This window comes from Mercurialis annua, linkage group LG7, assembly GCF_937616625.2.
Source record: "Mercurialis annua linkage group LG7, ddMerAnnu1.2, whole genome shotgun sequence".
NCBI classification, from domain to species: Eukaryota; Viridiplantae; Streptophyta; class Magnoliopsida; order Malpighiales; family Euphorbiaceae; genus Mercurialis; species Mercurialis annua.
Window position 1 is genome coordinate 10,553,833 of NC_065576.1, and position 18,267 is coordinate 10,572,099.

The following is an 18,267-nucleotide window of genomic DNA, read 5'->3' on the forward strand; positions in this document are numbered from 1 at the left end:
AATTTATGTCTGGAAATAATAGAAATTTATCTTCTATATGGCGTGGAATTCGAAAGTTGTGCATTGACAACAATGATATTTGGAATTTGTTTCATTTTAAGATACGTTTCAGAGTTTGTAGAGGAGATAATATTTGCTTTTGGAATGATCTTTGGCTGGAAGATTAGGTCCAAACCTTTGCAATCACTCATGCCTGTTGTTTACTGTTTTGCTGAATCAAGATGAGTATCTCAATTCAGTTTTTGATCGAGATTTAGGCCTTTTTTTGAATCTGACTTAGAGGAGAAGATTGAGAATAGGGGTGTGAGCGGAGCGGGTTTCATAGGCCGATCGCCCAGGCTTATGGACGACTTCTTGATCTGGAAAGATTTTGAAATAATAGAGTCGTCACCTAATTCAACTAGGAAATTCCTTTTCTACCGACTAGATAGACCGTAGTCGCCTCCAGTAAGATTCTCGTGCATCAGACTGAAAGACCGGGTTCGTGGATGACTTACTGAAGCTGCGTACCAAATTCATTAGTCGTGTTTATTTTACCGGTTATATTCGTTTTACATCTCATCTCGACAAACATGTAGTTCATAGGATATCAAAATTGGAAACAAGTATGAAAGCAGCAAACATGTTGGACGCGCATATGACTCGATCTGGACTGGCAAGTAGCAAGTACTCCTAAACATGCATTTAACCCTATGGGTGTCTAGCATATATCAAAGTCCGGATGGTCTTGATATTTTACATGCACAAAGCCTAAACCGGATGTAAACGTTTGATTGATTTTATTAGTGAGTCTTGAATGACCTATACAACTAATACTATATTTTCATGGTAATCTTATTATTTTTAGGTGATGGGCTGGATTTGCATTAATTGGCTAATTTTATATGCTTAAACCTTTAACCGGTTAATTGACATGCTTTTTGAGAAGCAGTATACATTGCAGGTACGCTCATGGGCAGTTGGATATACATATAAGGTTAATGATACTTTTAAACCTCGTTGATTTTTTGAGTGGTTTGCACTCGCGCAAATTTTGATGATTGATCTAATCAAAATTGGCTTTCAGGCAGATCACAAGTTTTGTGCGTCTTGTCTTTCTAGTTCTGCTGGTTTGATCTGGAGTCGATTCCGAGTTTGGGTTGACCGGAATCAGCTCTGGAAGTTGCTAGTTTGCTGGGTCTCGGGCTCGTGGGGCCGGTTTATACACTATTGTACATCAATGAACTTATGGGTTTGTTTTACATCGAGTTTGGCCCATTACAAAGCATAATCATAAAGTACAACAAAAACATTATTTATGGGTTTAATCAGATCTGATTTTAGGTCCGAATGGGTCTAAAAATGCGTCTGGAAGTCTGAATTATGTTCTCCCCTTCATTGTATCCACTTCCATCATTACAAGCCTCCTTTCTTCCTTTCGTATTTGGTTTTCATTTTTGTACATGTCAATGATCTCTTTTAGGGCTTCAACCTCTCCCTTTAAAGACTCATTCTCTAAGACCTTAATTGCCAATAGTGCTCTAACTTCACCAGCTTGAAGAAGAGCTGCATTATGTTCATCCTTCAGATGAGTCACCTCATCCTCATGCTACTGACCACCATATGTGCATATCCATTCAATTCTTTTTCAACCTGGTCAAAGAAGCTACAATTTGGATTCTACAGTGCACTTAGGTCAATTATTCAACAGCCTAGGTTCAGGTAACCAAGCACAATCCATTTGAAAGAATAGAAACCTGTCTGAACACCCCAATGCAGCCAATCTCAAAACATTAATTTAACAAACATCATTTAATAAAACCCTGATTTAACAATTAGCCAAAAATTATTCAAACATATCACATTCTTAAGGTCATTAACAGGAAATGATTTAATTCGTGAAAACCTTAATTGAGAATTTCCATTTTTCCCAACACATGTATAGAATCTTTGACCTGGGTTTTTTTTTCAGTAGTGGAGACCTTAACTTGCGCATGAGTTCCACAATCACAGTGAACAAAACCATCACCACCTTCCATCACGCTGGTTTGAAGCTCTTGCAATGGTGTAGGAGGCTCTGTGGAAGAATGGGTAGAAAATGGAGAAGAGTTTGAATTGGAATGAAGGAGAAGAGGAGACTCGATGAAAATGATTTATGCCACACTGGATGCCCATTTGACGTATAAATAAATGGATTGAAATTCTAACAGCATCAACATTTGTTGGGATAGAGGGATCACAGAATACTGATTTAACAAGTGTAGGGCTTTAAAATTGGGGTGATGAAGTGAAAGGACCTTAAGTGCAAAAAGGTCAAAGTGCGGAGACACGCCTATGTATTAAGCCTTTATTACAGTAGTTTAATTCTGTCTTTTACTTTACTTAATCAAACCAAAAATATCCTTTCGACTATTCAAATTGAGCCTCCTAACTGGTTATATCTATAAATTTTCTTTGTGGGCACGATATCAGGACTTCGTAGTCTACATTACAAGTTGGCATGCGTACGCTTGCGTAATTTCACCATCAATGGGTCATCCAGTGTTTTGTTTCATAAATTACACATATAATTTGACTTAATAACACATATACATGATTAGTAAAATATAATTATAAGTCAACATCATACTTAGTCTTAATGTACTATTAAGATTAGGGATAGATTGAATATAATTCCTTATTAATATTAAGGGTTCTACTATCAAGTCACATACTTGATGATTTTAGTAAGAATTAACCATTCAAGTATTTAATCATAATATAAAGTGATAATAGTGCCAACTAATCAATAATAAAAAATAATAAAATCAATATATGGTCAAACTTGATTGACTTAGTGTACATCACTAACAATATCTATATTCTTAACAATATATTGCTCTTTTTTGGTGATTGACAAAAAACAAAGTAAGAAAATGGATGATTTAAAACCTGATCCTTATGGTAATTCAATTCCAGTATTGTGAGCTTCATTTTAGATAATCCGACCTTTATTAGTTTCCTTAACAAGTCATTACAGCTTGAAGAACCTACAAGTTTACTTCTCTATCATCCAATGTAGCATTGCTTTTGCTAAAAGCAAAACTGATATACCTGTATTTAAAGTTTGCATATATCAATGGATTTGAGTGAAAGAATATATAATCTGGTACTGCTCCAGCTTCTTCGATAACTTCTTAACATATTCTGTTTGAACATCAAAATGCAAAAATTAGCCGGCAAGTTTGCAGTTAGTACCACTTTTAAAAACGTAGTTATAGATCTTCCTTTATGGCTAAATTCCAGGATGAATATATGTTTTCAGTTAATTAGATCCCAAAATCTCTTAATTTAGGTTCGGTAATCTTGAACCTTTATACCTCAAACGCGTGATTTATTTGACATCAAGAAACAAATTATGAGTTCTAATTGATAAAAAAAGTAAAATATAATTTGTTTGATCCCGAAACACAAATTCGTGGACTGAATTAACCATTTTTTTCTAAGATTTTTTTTTCAAAGTTAGAATCTATTGGTGAAGATTAAAATATAAATTGTGAAAGTCATATAACAAGAATCAAATATATGATCTTTCAAATTTTGATCTAACAAATACTAAAGAACAACTCAAGATACAAATAGAAAATTAATCGAAAGCAAGAAAAATCAAAATATGGATCTCGCTAAGTTGGGTCAATGGTGGACAAAGTTATATCAATGTACTATGATTTAGCTCTCTTCTTATTAAACCGATAATCTCTTCGTCGAAATCTAGTATTTTCCGATCATCATCATCTTAAATGAGATTTTAAAAGGGAAAATTAGAAAGAAAAAAACTCTCTTTTTAAAATAAAATTTTCCTAACTCAATAAGTAAAAGATAGAGAAAATACATCACTCTTTTGATATAATTATTTTTTTATTTTAAGTCATGTTTATATTATAATTATACCTATTTCTTATTATTAGTTTACTATAATCATATTTCTTTTAATCTAAGTGACCACCTGTTATTTTTTTTCTCTTTCTCTCTTCTTTCTTTCTTCTTCTTTGTTTCCTTTATTCTTCGCTATTTTTCTTCTTTTTCTTTATTTCTTCTTTTTTTCTCCATTTTTGTTCTTTTCTTCTTCGTCGTTCTTACATCACTCCGTCGTCGTTCCGCCATCATTCAGCCATCGTTTTGATGTTCTTTCATATTTGATCTTAGCGATTTCTTTCTTAATATGTGTTGATAAATACAATTTATTTTATTTTTCAGATCTAAAATAAATTACTCTTAAATTTTTTCAGCTTTAGATCTAAAAATCTGCATAAAAATGATTTTATGATGAAAAAACGATTTTCTGCAAAACGAACAGGTTCTAATTATCATATGAGCATCACTGCATTATTATATCATTATCATAACCCTGTAGAGAAAAATATTTTTTATAAAAAAACAACATCTGATTCATATGAGTATCACTATATTATCATATAGTTATCATAACGATACATATGATAACTAGATGACAATAAAATATCATAAGGTTCCGATAATTGTATGATAACTTATGTAAAAAATAAATTACAGAAGGATTTATGATAATCAGATGATATTGAAGTAAAATCATAAATATTTTAATACCCAGAGTAAAAACATAAATCTATGAAAAATGTGAGGTATTTTCGATAATTTTTCTATATTGACGTAAAAAGTGTAAATATTTTTATTTATGAGATAAATATCTAAATTTCCGATGGTAAAAAGTTAGATCGATAAACCTCGGAAGATATGATTTTCTTGTAAGTAATTATACCTTTGCATTTTGACAAAAACAAAAAATTGTAGCTCTATATAATTAAAGAAAAAACTTATCCTCTTAGAAATAGGAAGTGATTTGAAGTCCATACAATTTAATTTGAGCCAAAACAAAGCAAAAAATGATTAAAATAAATTTGGAAACCTTGCATTCCAATTCACGTTTGATTTTAAAAATTCTCCATGGCTGCTATTTCTACTCTTACATGCCTATCACACCTCTCTAAACAACAATTCTTTCTCCATCCGAACCCATTTGTCACCACTTCCCATTCTAAAGCACCTTCAACTCTTACTTTAAATGGCAATCGCAGTCAATACAATCATAAATTGTTGGTACCCATTACGGTTAATTCAAGATTTTTGCAAATGGGTAGTCAAGAAAATTCCTCTAGTCGAAGAATCTTAACGAAATCTACGAGATCAGATGGAATTTCTACCACCTCTTCGACCCTTTCTCAATCTGTATGTGTTCATTGTACTACTAAATGTTTTTTTGTTACTAGATATCTGAATTTTCATTTATTTTTTTCGATTTAATCACAATTTGAAAGATATCTCTGGTCCTTAAATTTTTAAATATTTCGTCATATAGTTGAGTAGCCGTTTTATCCGTTATTTTCTGTAGAAATATAGCCGTTTTAGCCTTTTGAACAACTAAAACGATATTATATGGGAAATTTTTATCTAATCCTGGTCCATGAATAAGATATTCAAATTATATACGCCATAAAATAAAAAGTCAAAATATATAGTGTCACTTTTTTTATTTTATTTTGGATAATTGGAGAGGGAAGAGCGCTTGTGTGAGAAATTTCACTCATAATTTAGGAGAATGCTGCTTAGTGCTTATACCATTTGAACTATTGTTAGTTGGTCTGCGCCATGTTTTTTCTAAATTGTGTTTAAATCGAAAAAATGCAAAAAATGACAATATTTTAATATAATAATTTTTTTTTCAATTTGTGAGTTTAATTATTTATATGGATGATTTAATTTGATTTAGGTGTTTGGGGTTTTGCATTTACTAGTTTCGCTTGGGATAATTGTGGCAATGGACAAGCTATTGAAACAGGCATTTGTGGAAGCTGCTATAAAGTTCCCAAGTGCATTATTTGGTATGTTTTGCATATTCTCAGTTCTGACGGTTCTGGACACAGTAATTCCTGCTGCTGCAACCAGTTTGATGAACTTCTTCGAGCCAGCACTTTTGTTCATTCAAAGATGGCTTCCTTTGTTCTATGTTCCATCTCTAGTTGTTTTGCCTCTCTCTGTTAGAGATATCCCTGCTGCTTCTGGTCTTAAGATTTGCTTCATTGTAGGTAAACCAACCTTTTCCTCAACTTCACTTGTATTATCATGTTTCCTGTTTCGGAAACGTGTCGGAAACTTCGCGTTTTAGACACGAAACTTCCATTTTCTACATAAGAAATGTTAAATTAATATTGTTTTTCTGTGTCTGTGTCCAAGTTTCCTGTTTTCCCGTGTCCGTGTCCATTAATGTTTGATGAAATTACATTCTGGTGTCACTAATTTTATGATGCTCCAGATCATTTTGAGGCTTAAAAGGGATACTAATTGAACATCGAGATTTTAAGAAACCGGAAAATCTGTGTGATGCAATTCTTTATGAGACTAATTTTATATAATTCTTAATTTGATTGATGATCGGAGTAGAGAAGGAAGACGTTTGTGTATTTAAATTGTGCAGAAGTAGTGTGTTTTAGAATGATGCAGAAATTACGTTTAGAGAAAAAATTTAGAAGTTTCCGTTAGCAGTTTATGTATCTGTTATAATTTGGAAGTTTGGTAGGTTGTGTAAATATTAAGAAGCTATTAATTTTTAGGAAATTTCCTTTCTGTTATCAAAATATATGTGAATGTAAATAATGGCGTAATAAGTAGATTTCACCCGACTTTTATGTTGTAAAGCTTACGAATTCTATATTTCGGCACATACCATTTTTGCATTTTGTTTTTATTTTTGAAAGTATTTCTAAACTCCATTTTTTTATCTATATCTATAGCTACAACTTAATATTATAGAAAATGTTGTTTCGCCGTTTTTCATTTGAGTGTATGTGTTTCTACATTTTGGTTTCAGTGCAACATAGTTCAGAAGTAATAAGGCCTGCATTTATAATCTAGTATGATTTGAAGCACTCTTCCCTCTTCATTCATATATATTTGATGCTTTCATCAGATGAATTCAGTTGTTACTTAATTTTGATCTACTGGCTATGAATTGTGTAAGTATCAAGTTTAATGTTGCAATATTTGTCGATTTCCTGCAGCTGGAGGATGGTTGGCTTCACTTTGTGTTGCTGGTTTTACAGCTATTGCTGTGAGGAAAATTGTGAAAACAGAATTGACAGATGCTGAGCCAATGTCGAAACCCTCTCCTTTTTCCCCAGTGGAAATGTGGAGTTGGAGTGGAATCTTTCTTATATCGTTTGTTGCTGCACTATTTTACCCAACTTCGCTGGGGACAACTGCTCGAACATGCCTCCCTTTCCTCCTAGCATCCACTGTGTTAGGCTATATGTTTGGTTCCGGGTAATTAACCAACTTTATGAGATAAGAACATCTTTGGTTTTCCTTTCAAAACATTTTATATATACCTATAACTAATTCTTATACAATAGTGTATCGTTTTTCATTTTAGCGCTTTGTATTTCCGCCTTTTTCATTTTCAAGAACCTAAGATAAGATGGGGGAAGGACTTGAAAGACAGTTTTGTTTTTCATGTACGAACTTGAAAGTAGCAAAAATTTATTGAAATCTAATTTCCTTGATTACCATTTGTGTCTTAACAAGTGCTATTTATTTGAAGTTTTCTTATTTATTGTGTGTTTTCAGGTTGCCTTCTGCTGTTAAGAAAGTCTTCCATCCTATTATTTGTTGTGCACTTTCTGCTGATTTAGCAGCATTTGCATTTGGATATGTTTCCAAATCAGGGTTAGATCCTGTTTTAGGTAATTTAAAGTGTTATCAACCATCTTCAGTTTTAGTTATCCTTCTTGTTTGTAGTTAATTATCACATTTTTCTCATCTATACTTTTCCGTTTGCTTATAATTTGATATTCGCAGGAGATTACCTTACTAAGGCATCATCTAATCCTGGAGCTGGGGATGTGCTAATGGGATTTTTAGGGTCTGTTATCCTTTCCTTTGCCTTCTCAATGTTCAAGCAGAGAAAGGTGATTACAGTCAATTTCTTAATTTCTTTTCAGTGAGTCAGACTTAGGCTTGCTTCGTAATAAGCTCTAGGTACAAAATACAGAATGAAAAGCTCCAAATGTAATATGGTTTTGCAGCTTGTTAAGAGACATGCAGCTGAGATTTTTACATCTGTGATCGTCGCAACATTATTCTCATTGTATTCGACTGCATTTATTGGACGTGTTGTCGGGCTAGAACCTAGTTTGACTATATCAATTCTGCCCAGGTGTATAACTGTGGCATTGGCTCTCAGCATTGTCTCATTCTTTGAAGGTAGGTATCGTGAATAAAAACTGAATATCTATTTATGCAACGGAATTTCAATTTCAGTTTCATTTTGGTCTCAGGTGCCAATACATCTCTCACGGCGGCTGTAGTTGTAGTAACTGGTCTTGTTGGAGCAAATTTTGTGCAAGCAACACTTGATAAATTACAATTTCGCGATCCTATCGCTAGAGGAATAGCAACTGCCTCCAGGTAATGCTTTGCACTTTTTTTTTCTAATTCTCCTCCTAAGGTTTTGTATACAAGTCACGTCGTTAAAGCAAGTGTATGATTTCAGTGCTCATGGACTGGGAACAGCAGCATTGTCAGCCAAGGAACCTGAGGCTCTTCCTTTTTGTGCAATAGCGTATGCTCTTACGGGTATATTTGGCTCTATTATTTGCTCGGTTCCAGCGGTTAGACAGAGCTTGCTTGCAATTATTGGCTGATCGTACATATTTCTAGTTATCTACCTGTGAATACCCAACCCGACCCCTTGTATTAGTCGCTACTGGATGGCATGTATAATGCTGTATATAATGCTGATATTCATATTTCTTCATTATTTTTCTTGATGAAATATTTTAAATCTATCAACTTCACAATTCAAATTGAAATATAATCTGAATCCGCTCAAATCCGACTAGTGAGTAGTACAAAGATACTTTTTTGACATCTGAAACATTTAAAATGATTGATCCTCATTGTCCTCCATCCATACAAATGGTTAAAAAGCAATACACATTTCTATTAAAACATTCATTCGAAAAATTTCTGGATTTATGCTCTTCCTCTGCTGGGAATTGTTTAAGGCTATCATGTTCGTCATCAGTGATCAGCAAAAACTTGGTTTTGTTCATTTTCGATAATTGAACTGCATACAGTCAGCTCCATTTTCGATAATCCGAGCTTTATGATTTTTCTTAACAAGTGATTGCAGCTTGAAAGAGCCTATAGAAACTGAAGGCGACCAAGGTTTTTTGCTGCAGCAGCCAATGTAGCATCGCTTTTGCAGAAAGCAAACCTGATATACCTTTTCTGGTACTGACAGTCTGCCTTCATCGATGAATTTGGGTGAAAGAATCCACAACCTGGTACAGCCACCACTCCGGCTTCTTTGATTAATTTCTCAACGAATTCCATCTGAACCATCCGAATGAAAAATTAGCTGGCAAGTTGTAGTTAGTTGTGTGAGACACAATAACAATTTGAAACTGAACTCTATGAGTGAAAGCCCGAACTGATGTCCTCAACTGGTCAGACAGGCTCAACTGGCTGGTCCAATCGGTCTGTAAAACATACTGTTTTTTTTTTTATATTTTAAATTCTATTAATTCTTTAAATAACAACCTGGATTTCACCAATTTGACCAGTCCAAGGTTCTGACAGGATCTCTAATTCTTGACTCCTGAACCAAATTAGTCACTGATTTCCAGTTGAACCAGTCCAATCGGCTGATCAGGTTCAGTTTTTAAAACACAGTTTATGATAACAACTATGGAGTGTGATATAATCAATAAAGCATATTGCACTCACATCAGAAAGAGGAGAAGCTTCAGGAAGCTCAACAAATAAAAAGAATGAACCCTGAGGCTTAAACTTAATCTCAAAACCAATGCCAGCAAGCAAATTCATGATACAATCTCGCTTTGATTCATAATCCTGAAAAACAGCATAAATGATGTTAGCGATGAATAATCCTCTCCGACCATTGAAGCTTGTAGTTAAAGTTCCTAGGTAACATAATAGGGATTCTTCAGCTTAGTATTACGAGCCATGTCCAAACTCTTTTTTGATCTAACAAAAAAGCAATGAAGCTAAAGCTTTTCATGACCTACTCTTCTCAATGAATCATAGTATTCTGGGGGACTTTTTAAAGCAGTCAAGGCTGCTTCTTGGAAAGGTGCAGGAGCGGAATCGGTAACTTTAACATGGATGTTTCTGATGGCAGAGGCAAACAAAGCTGGACCAATTGCCCATCCTACCCTCCATCCTAATAGATAACCACGAACGATGAGCAAGCAATAATATAGGACCTTCATTCACTCTAAAAACACATGTAATGCAAAACTCTTTTTACGATTTTTAGCCAACTGAACTTGATTTGAGCTTGGAAATTATGAGTGACAAACGAATACTTTCCACAAGTTGCGTGAAAAGGGGGATTCAGCATCCTGAACCAATTTAGAGATAAAAACTCACTTGGACATACCTGTGACACTAAAAGTTTTTGATAAGGATGAAGTGATGATAGTCCGCTCTTGCATTCCCGGAAGTGATGCAAGAGAAATATGTTTTGCATCGTCATATGTGACATGCTCGTACACCTTCAAGGAGGCAAAAAAAACATTATCCAACTGTAATTTCTGTTTCTGCTTTTATCAGATCTTTACGGAACTAAAATAATAGTACCTTCAGAGTATGAAATTGAAAACTACTGTGTTTAATCATGCTAACATTCTCAAGAGGCAGAGAAAGGTTACCATACTTCATCTGTTATAGCTATGCAGTCATTTCTGCAGCATGCCTCTGCAATGATCTCGAGCTCGCCTTTCGAGAAAACCTTCCCAGTTGGATTCTGAGGACTACGCCATTCGTCAAACATATAAATTCATTTTCTCTATTTAAAAGAGGTCCAATGAAATTAACCTATACTACAAAAAACTTATCCAAGTCCTACATTTGAGCACCATGTTTCCCAAAATGCTTCTGAAACTTCTAAACTTTAAATTTATAACCTATTCTTGACAAAAACATTATTTCGCCATTTTTCATTTCAGCATTTCGTGCAACATCATTATTAACTAGAAAAAGTACACCATTGTATTGCACTATGAATGTCGTCGACGAACTCTGTCTCACCTGTTTAATATCACAGCTTTTGTTCTGCTAGTAAACGAGTTCATAAATCTGTTTGCATCCAAGGTCCAGTAGGGTGGATCAAGAGCTACAAATACCTGTAACAAATCCATAACTCTGTCAGAGTAAATAATGGTTAATCAAACACTTCTAATTCTGTCAATACCATTTACATGGCAACAAAATGCTTACAGGAATTCCTCTGGCCAATCTGATGCACGACTCATATGTTTCATATGAAGGATCAAACAGGACAACTTCATCTCCAGGGTCAATCACTGATCAAAAGGAACAAGTAACATAAGTTAAAACAAAAAATAATTAAACTTAGGCCACATCCATCATTAGGCCCCTATACTTTCAAACTTTTGTTTATCTAGTCCTTTTCCAAATTTTTGTCTTTATCTAGTCCATGTACGTAATTTATTTTGAATTTCTACGTCCTTTTTTGGACAGAAAAGGAGCGATTACACTCGCCGAAAAACGCGTGTAAACTAACTCGACACGTAACACGTTGGAAAAATATACCACATCATCAAAGTTTAAGACGGACCAGATAAATAAAAATTTACAAATATAAAGGTCTATTGAATACAAAGATTTTAAAAAGGGACCTAGTACCGGCAAAGATTGCAGCAGCAAAAGCTTCAGTCTGGCCACAACAAATAGCTATATCAGTAAGAGGATCAACATCTAAACCATGCATTTGCTTCATCATTCTCCCCACATCATCACAAATTCCTTGCACATGCCTTACATTTACAACAATTGGTCACCATTTTATTAACTTGCAGAAAGAAAATAACATGTTGATTAAAGAGTACACGACATGCAATATGATAATGGTAATCACAGTTAATTACCTGTACTGGTTAAAGTCGGAATTAATGGCGGAAACAGCAGCGTTTTTGAGATGGGCCGGAGCGGGGAAGTCAGGGAAGCCTTCGGCGAGGTTAATGGCGTTGGACTGTTGAGCTAAGAGGGAAAGCTGTTGAATTGGTGACGGAGTAAATGTGTTTGCAACTGCGGATAACTTCGCCATGGCAAGGTGGAGCTACCAGGTGTTGTTTTTCAGCCACCTTATCTTCTTCATGTTGGCACATCATGTGAAGCAATGTATTGAATAAAGGATCAATTTGCCCCCTGAATTTGGCACAGAAGATCAACAACGTTCATTGGTTTCTTACAAACAAAGCCCCCAATTTTGATATTTTATCTCATTTTCACCCTCATATGTCGCGTGGACTACACCCATCATAAAACATAGAGCAAATTACTATAAACCCCTTCAAATTTGACATAATTCACACTTAGTCCCTCCTGTTTGAAAACTAAACTATGTGGCCCCTCACTTTTGCTTCCGTCAACGTTTTAGTCCCTCCATCCATTTTTAGTGTTAGTCAACAAAGTCAAAAAACTTATGGGTAAATTAATTATCAAACCTGAGGGACGAAATCGTTGACAAAAACAAAAGTGAGGGTGAAATCGTTGAGAAAAACAAAAGTGGGGGACCATATAGTTTCGTTGACTTCGTTGACTAATATCTAAAATGGACAGAAGGACTAAATCGTTGACAAAAACAAAAGTGAGAGGCTATATAGTTCAATTTTCAAACAAGAGGGACTAAATTGTAAATTATATCAAATGTGAGGGGTGTCATAGTAATATGCTCTAAAACATAATATGGACCGAGGATCATTTCCCCCCCTAAACTTGTTTCAAAATATCAAAAACATCCAAAGCTGGAAAATACGATCACTTATACCCTGAACTTACGTAAATCAGCTCAAAAGCACCTCTCCCCAGTCATTTTTTGCCGTGTGAGACGCAAGCATGATTTTGACAAACCACCAAACCAGAACTGTTTAATTTCATTCCTAATAAATCCCCAAATTGAGTGAAAACCCCAATTTCCTATCTTAACAATTTCAATTCAAAAAAATATAAACCCTAATTTTATATCTTCCACTGCAATCTCCCTTTTGCTACACTTTCTTATCTTCCATCCTAAACCCTAAGATGTCCAGTAGTTCGAATTCTCATGTTCAGCTTGATCCACCAGACAATATCGCCATCAAAAGAGGCGTGCTAGCAGACCTGATTATAATTACCAGGGAAGAGCTCGTTACTGTAATTATGGATTTTCTGATAAAGCTCTGATTTGGGTATCATGGACAAGAGAAAATCCAAGAAGAAGATTTTGTGGGTGTAAAAAAGATGCGAGTGACTGTGGGTTATTTGAGTGGTTTGATGAGGAACCTTTTATATACGGGTCGATCGAAGGAAGTAATTAATGAATTGTTAGATGAAATTGATGAAATAGTAATGAGTCATGGAAATTTCAGCTACCTTTAAGATAGGGAAGACCTGAGATATGTTGTTGATATGAGGAATTCATATGAATTCATGGTTAAATTGGTTAGAGAAGAGGGGCAGAAATACAAGAATGGATTCTTTTGTGTTGCTGCTGATTTTGGTTTAGTGTTGATGATGTTGATTCTTGTAATTATTATTGTAATTGCATGTGTTAGATGAATACCAATGATTAGAACTTGCATTAGATATACCCTTTTTTGGTCTTGGAATGAAAAAAATTTCCTTTAACGCAACTGATGTAGTGATTTTGAGTGTGAACATGTGTTGATGTCTGGTGTATGAGAATGAAATCTGCCTGTTTGAAAGACCAAAATGAACTCAAGAACAAACAATATGATAGGATAAAAAAAAAACCCATAAACTAATCTTTACCGTATCACTTTACCCCTTGAACTATGAAATTTGGATATAATAAATGTATCAAATTGCCCCCTGTGAAAAATTAACTAAAAACACAGAGGTAACCTACTATGTAAACAACCTATTTAGAAACACTGTTTTTATATGATCAAACAGCTATATGTGAACAACCTGGTTTGAAACAGATGATGAACAGATAATAGTATAAACACATGGTTTTTACATGATCAAAACACTTATATGTGCACACAAAAACACATAACACAATGCATAATTCCACATTATGTTTACATCAACAAAATAACCTACCTATTGAGGTTATAAAATATGTCCTCCATTCACACCATATTGTGCATACAAACTTCACAAAAAACACATCAAAACAGTTTTGATAAATAGCACACATCCAAAATAAAAATAAAAAGTATTAATGGCTTCCAATCTGGTTTAGAAAATGGCTGTTTGAAAGGGGTATTCACTCTCTTCTTTTGGTTTTTGCTTCTGTGCTGCTTGTTGAGGTCCCATGTTTGTCATCCTTTGTATTCCAGGTAATTGTGAGCCACCTTGTACCCTTGACTGGCCATCTTGTGATAGTTGAGATCCCATGGAAGTGGACTGCTGCAAATTATAGAAAGAATTTGGTGCATTGACTGAGTTGGAGTTAGTTTGGGAAAGTGATTGCCCAGATACTGTTCTTGAGAAAACTTGTGGACCTATACTACAGAATATAGGGGGAATTAGGTATGGAGAAGGATGGGTTAGGAGCTGACTCATCATTTTTCCTTTTTTGTTGTATATGTCCAACCTTTGAACCTTAGATTCTAATTGACTGGTTGAGATGCTTTCTTTTTCATTCCATTGAGGTCTAGTTGCTCTAAATCTGCTATAAAATGGTCTCCCCTCATACTGCACTGTGCTAGCTTTGTGTTGGATCTTTTTTTTCACTTCCTTTGGTATTAAATTGTTGTGTGAACTTGTCATCCTCTCCCCAAGCATACCAAGCTACTTGGAAATCAAATCACATTCCAAAGAAAGTACAAACAAAGAAAATTACAGATGTTGACATAACTTTAAAAACCTTACATCAAATGAAACTTCCTCAGTAATGTTATCGCGACATAGTCCTGCTCCAACAGTATTTGTCAGGTTTTTCTTTTCTTTTCTTTGTCTTTGTTCTTACTAGTCAAATGTGGTGCTTGCTTGTCATGTTCTAGTGCAGGAGTGTCAACATGAATGCCAGAACAAGAATGTATTGGTGCTTGCCAAAAAAACAGAGGATCAGATACCCCCCTGAACTATACAAAACAATATCAAATAAACCCCTGAACTATATACATAAAAAGATCAAATACACCCATAAACTATAAAAACAGTATCAAATACAACCTTTAAAATATTTATTGACCTGTTAGTAATAAAAATTCTTTTTTTTGTGTGTTTTTGTCTAACTCTTTTTATTTATTTGCAGAGTTAATCTAAATTCTTTTTGTTTATTCGAAGAGTTAATTTAAACTTTTTTTGTAGTTTATTTGAAGATTTAATCTAAAACTCTTTTTGTTTAATTAGAAAGTTAATCTAAACTTTTTTTATTTATTTGAACAGTTAGTCTAAACGTTTTTTTTTATTTTATGTTTTTGTCGATTCAAACTTGAGAATTTTGCTCATGGGCGAGCTCTTTTTATTTAGGCGAGTTTGGAGGAATCGTCGATCTTTATTAATGATAAAAAATATTTACAACCATTAACATAAAATAAAACTATTATTAAAAGTAAAAACATAATTTTGCCATGCTGGCTATTATCTTCAACTACTCAGTCTGATTTCTTTTTCTTTTTCTTCCTCTTCTTCTTCTCTGTCTTTTCCTTCTTTGGGTTTTTATAATTCCTTCTCGGATTCATTGTAGCATTTCTTAGCTATCTTTTGATCACCTATTAGGATAATTACCCCCCTTTCAGTTGGAATCTTCATTTCCAGAGCTTGTATGCTGGTTACGGCGGTCGAGTCATGAAGAAGTTGGTCTTCCTATGATGACATTGTAAGAAAGATCTATGTATACTATGTTAAATAGTGTTATTATCTTCTTGATTATTCCTTTTTTTGGTCCTACCATTAAGGTCAGAGGTACCGCCCCTAGGGGATTTATTGGTGGGCCACCGAGTCTCGATAGTTGATTTGAACTCTTTGCAGTTTCGTTGTTGTTCCTCCAAGTCGTTTGTATGCAACATCGGTCATCAAGTTCACTGCACTTCCCTCGTCTATCAATATCCTATTAATATTCCAGTTCTTGATTATAGTCATTACCACTAAAGCATCATTGTATAGGGCCTTGACATGCTCGTAATCCTCCATGTCGAATGTTATTGCCGGTATTAGAGTTTCTTTGATGCTCAGGACTTTCTTTCTTTGTTTCTTTCTGATGGAGGGATTAATGGAACCTCCTTCATTAATCTTGTGGATTGTTCCCAGGATTTTGTTGGGCCTTTCCTCCTTTTTCTTTCCTTTTGTTTTCTCCTCTGAACCCCTCTTTTTGCCTTGTTGGTTGTTATTTTCATTCTCTTTGACGAATTTCTTAAGTTTGCCTACTTCGATCATTCTTTAGATCTCGGTTTTCAAATCTTGGAATTCTTCTTTGTCATGCCCATGTTCCTCATGTAATCTTAAAAATCTTCTTGTGTCTCGTACTTTCGCAATTATCTTGGGAGGCCACTTCACGTTTTTCCCGTTTTCTTTAATCCATATTAGGACCTCGTTCCTGTTGTTATTGAGTGGTGTATAGTTACTTTCATCATCTCCGCCTGTATTTTCGGCCTTCGTTCCTGGAGTATGGGGAGAAACGCCTTCCTTTATCTTATCTATGGCCTATTTCGTCAGGTATTGGTTTTGATTTTTCTTTGGTTCTGTCATGTTTCAGATCTTTGGCCTTGGCCTCTTTTCCTCTCAATGCCCTGTGCCCTTCGTCCAACGCAAAAACTTTTGGGCGATCCCCATTAGGTTTAAGAAGGTGATGGGTTTGTTCGTCAATAGCTTGTCGACCAACTTTTTGAATCTCGTCCACTTCCGGAGTGCTTCCGTAGCTGTACCGACGTTCAAGTTATCTATTTTTATTGCCTTCTTATTGAATCTCTCGACATTCTTAAGAGTTTCGCCTTCTTCTTGGATATAGGCATGTAGTATGCTTGTCGTCGTTTTCTACCAAGTATGTTCGTGAGATATCTGTTATGGAACTCGTTGGAGAGAGCTATGTAGTTTTTAATAGAGCATTGGTTTAACCTGTTGATCCATCGTCAGGCAGTTCCTGTTAGCGTTTTTGGAAAAACTCTACACACGATTGCATCTGTCACGCTAAGAAGCCCCATAGTTGAGTATAGTAGTTGGAGGTATGATCCCTCGGATATCCTTCTCCGTTAAAGATTAGCAGGATCAGCTATTTTAGGTTGCGATGAATGGTTTCCTCCACAATTTCCACTGAGAAAGGGGGTCCCTTCAGCTTCAGGTCGTCTATATCCAACTCTTTCAATTTTCTCTTCCTTAACATCCTTGCTATTTTTTCTAAATATTCCTTCGCCACGTATGCCACTTTGCTCCCAAAGGGAGATTTAGAGGATCCTTAATCTACCTCTTGGTATTTGTTTCTTTGATTGGGATTTTTGGGGTAATTTTTCTGTTTTTTGCTTATATTAATAAATTATCTGGGATTTAAAGGTGGTCCCTTCGACTATTTTCAACTATTAATAAATTATTTAGGACTATGTGGTACCGGTAATTGTGCTTATCCTCTTTCTATGGTTGCTTTTGATATTCGTGTAATTTTCAAAGTTGAAAAATGCATAGAAAACCGAACAATCAAATTTCAGGTGCTTTGTATAATAATCTTCATATGATTCCTTACTAAATTGACTACGATTAATCTTATACCTAAAGTTTCATTATTGTTTTTTTTCCCAAAGGCTGTTTTATATATAGTATAGAATATTAGCTATAGATATTTATAATTTTTAGTAGTTTAGTTTTACTTAAAGATCAGATGTAGTTTAGTAGAAATAGTTTAATTTTTTATAAATAAAAAGGATATTACCGTAAATTTTCCTGTCCCCCCAATCCGTGCTATTATATATATTATAGATTTATATTATGAATATATATTGGATACATCATATATACACCTCTTATACATTGTAGATAAATCGCAGATACATCATGATACAATACTGATACACCATAGATATATATATTCTTTTTTTTTTATTGTAACGAAATGAATTTCGTAGATACACCATTGATTATAATTTCTAGGGTTAATTGCAAATGCATACACGAATTTTACCCTAATTTGCAATTACAACATAAACTTTGAAACTTGACAATGTCAGTAATCAACTTTCATTTTTTGGTAAATTAGTACATCGACCAATCACACAATGACACATG

At 34.5% G+C, this 18,267-nt stretch overlaps 2 protein-coding genes across 7 annotated transcripts; one reads left to right on the forward strand and one right to left on the reverse strand.

Moving 5' to 3' along the window:
- The first annotated feature begins 4,838 nt into the window (after window positions 1-4,838).
- On the forward strand, window positions 4,839-8,806 carry LOC126655621 (plastidal glycolate/glycerate translocator 1, chloroplastic). The gene is made up of 8 exons (XM_050349859.2): window positions 4,839-5,223; window positions 5,765-6,080; window positions 7,053-7,314; window positions 7,618-7,733; window positions 7,849-7,958; window positions 8,076-8,253; window positions 8,328-8,457; window positions 8,543-8,806. The coding sequence occupies exons 1-8, from the start codon at window positions 4,942-4,944 to the stop codon at window positions 8,691-8,693; spliced, it is 1,545 nt and encodes a 514-aa protein (XP_050205816.1). The 5' UTR covers window positions 4,839-4,941; the 3' UTR covers window positions 8,694-8,806.
- Window positions 8,807-8,928: 122 nt separating this feature from the next.
- On the reverse strand, window positions 8,929-12,216 carry LOC126655622 (uncharacterized). 6 transcript variants are annotated; one of them, XR_007633068.2, is made up of 10 exons: window positions 11,967-12,211; window positions 11,725-11,855; window positions 11,296-11,381; window positions 11,107-11,201; window positions 10,733-10,829; window positions 10,457-10,571; window positions 10,083-10,237; window positions 9,781-9,906; window positions 9,595-9,695; window positions 9,299-9,387 (listed from the first exon to the last, which is right to left on the reverse strand). XR_007633068.2 is itself a non-coding variant. In XM_050349860.2 (9 exons), the coding sequence occupies exons 1-9, from the start codon at window positions 12,143-12,145 to the stop codon at window positions 9,196-9,198; spliced, it is 1,176 nt and encodes a 391-aa protein (XP_050205817.1). In that variant the 5' UTR covers window positions 12,146-12,211; the 3' UTR covers window positions 8,929-9,195. The 6 variants fall into 6 exon arrangements, 3 of the variants coding, with proteins under 3 accessions (XP_050205817.1, XP_050205820.1, XP_050205818.1); XR_007633067.2 differs by having other exon boundaries at window positions 9,595-9,698; XR_008789448.1 differs by having other exon boundaries at window positions 9,595-9,669; window positions 11,967-12,210.
- Between the last annotated feature and the right edge of the window lie 6,051 nt (window positions 12,217-18,267).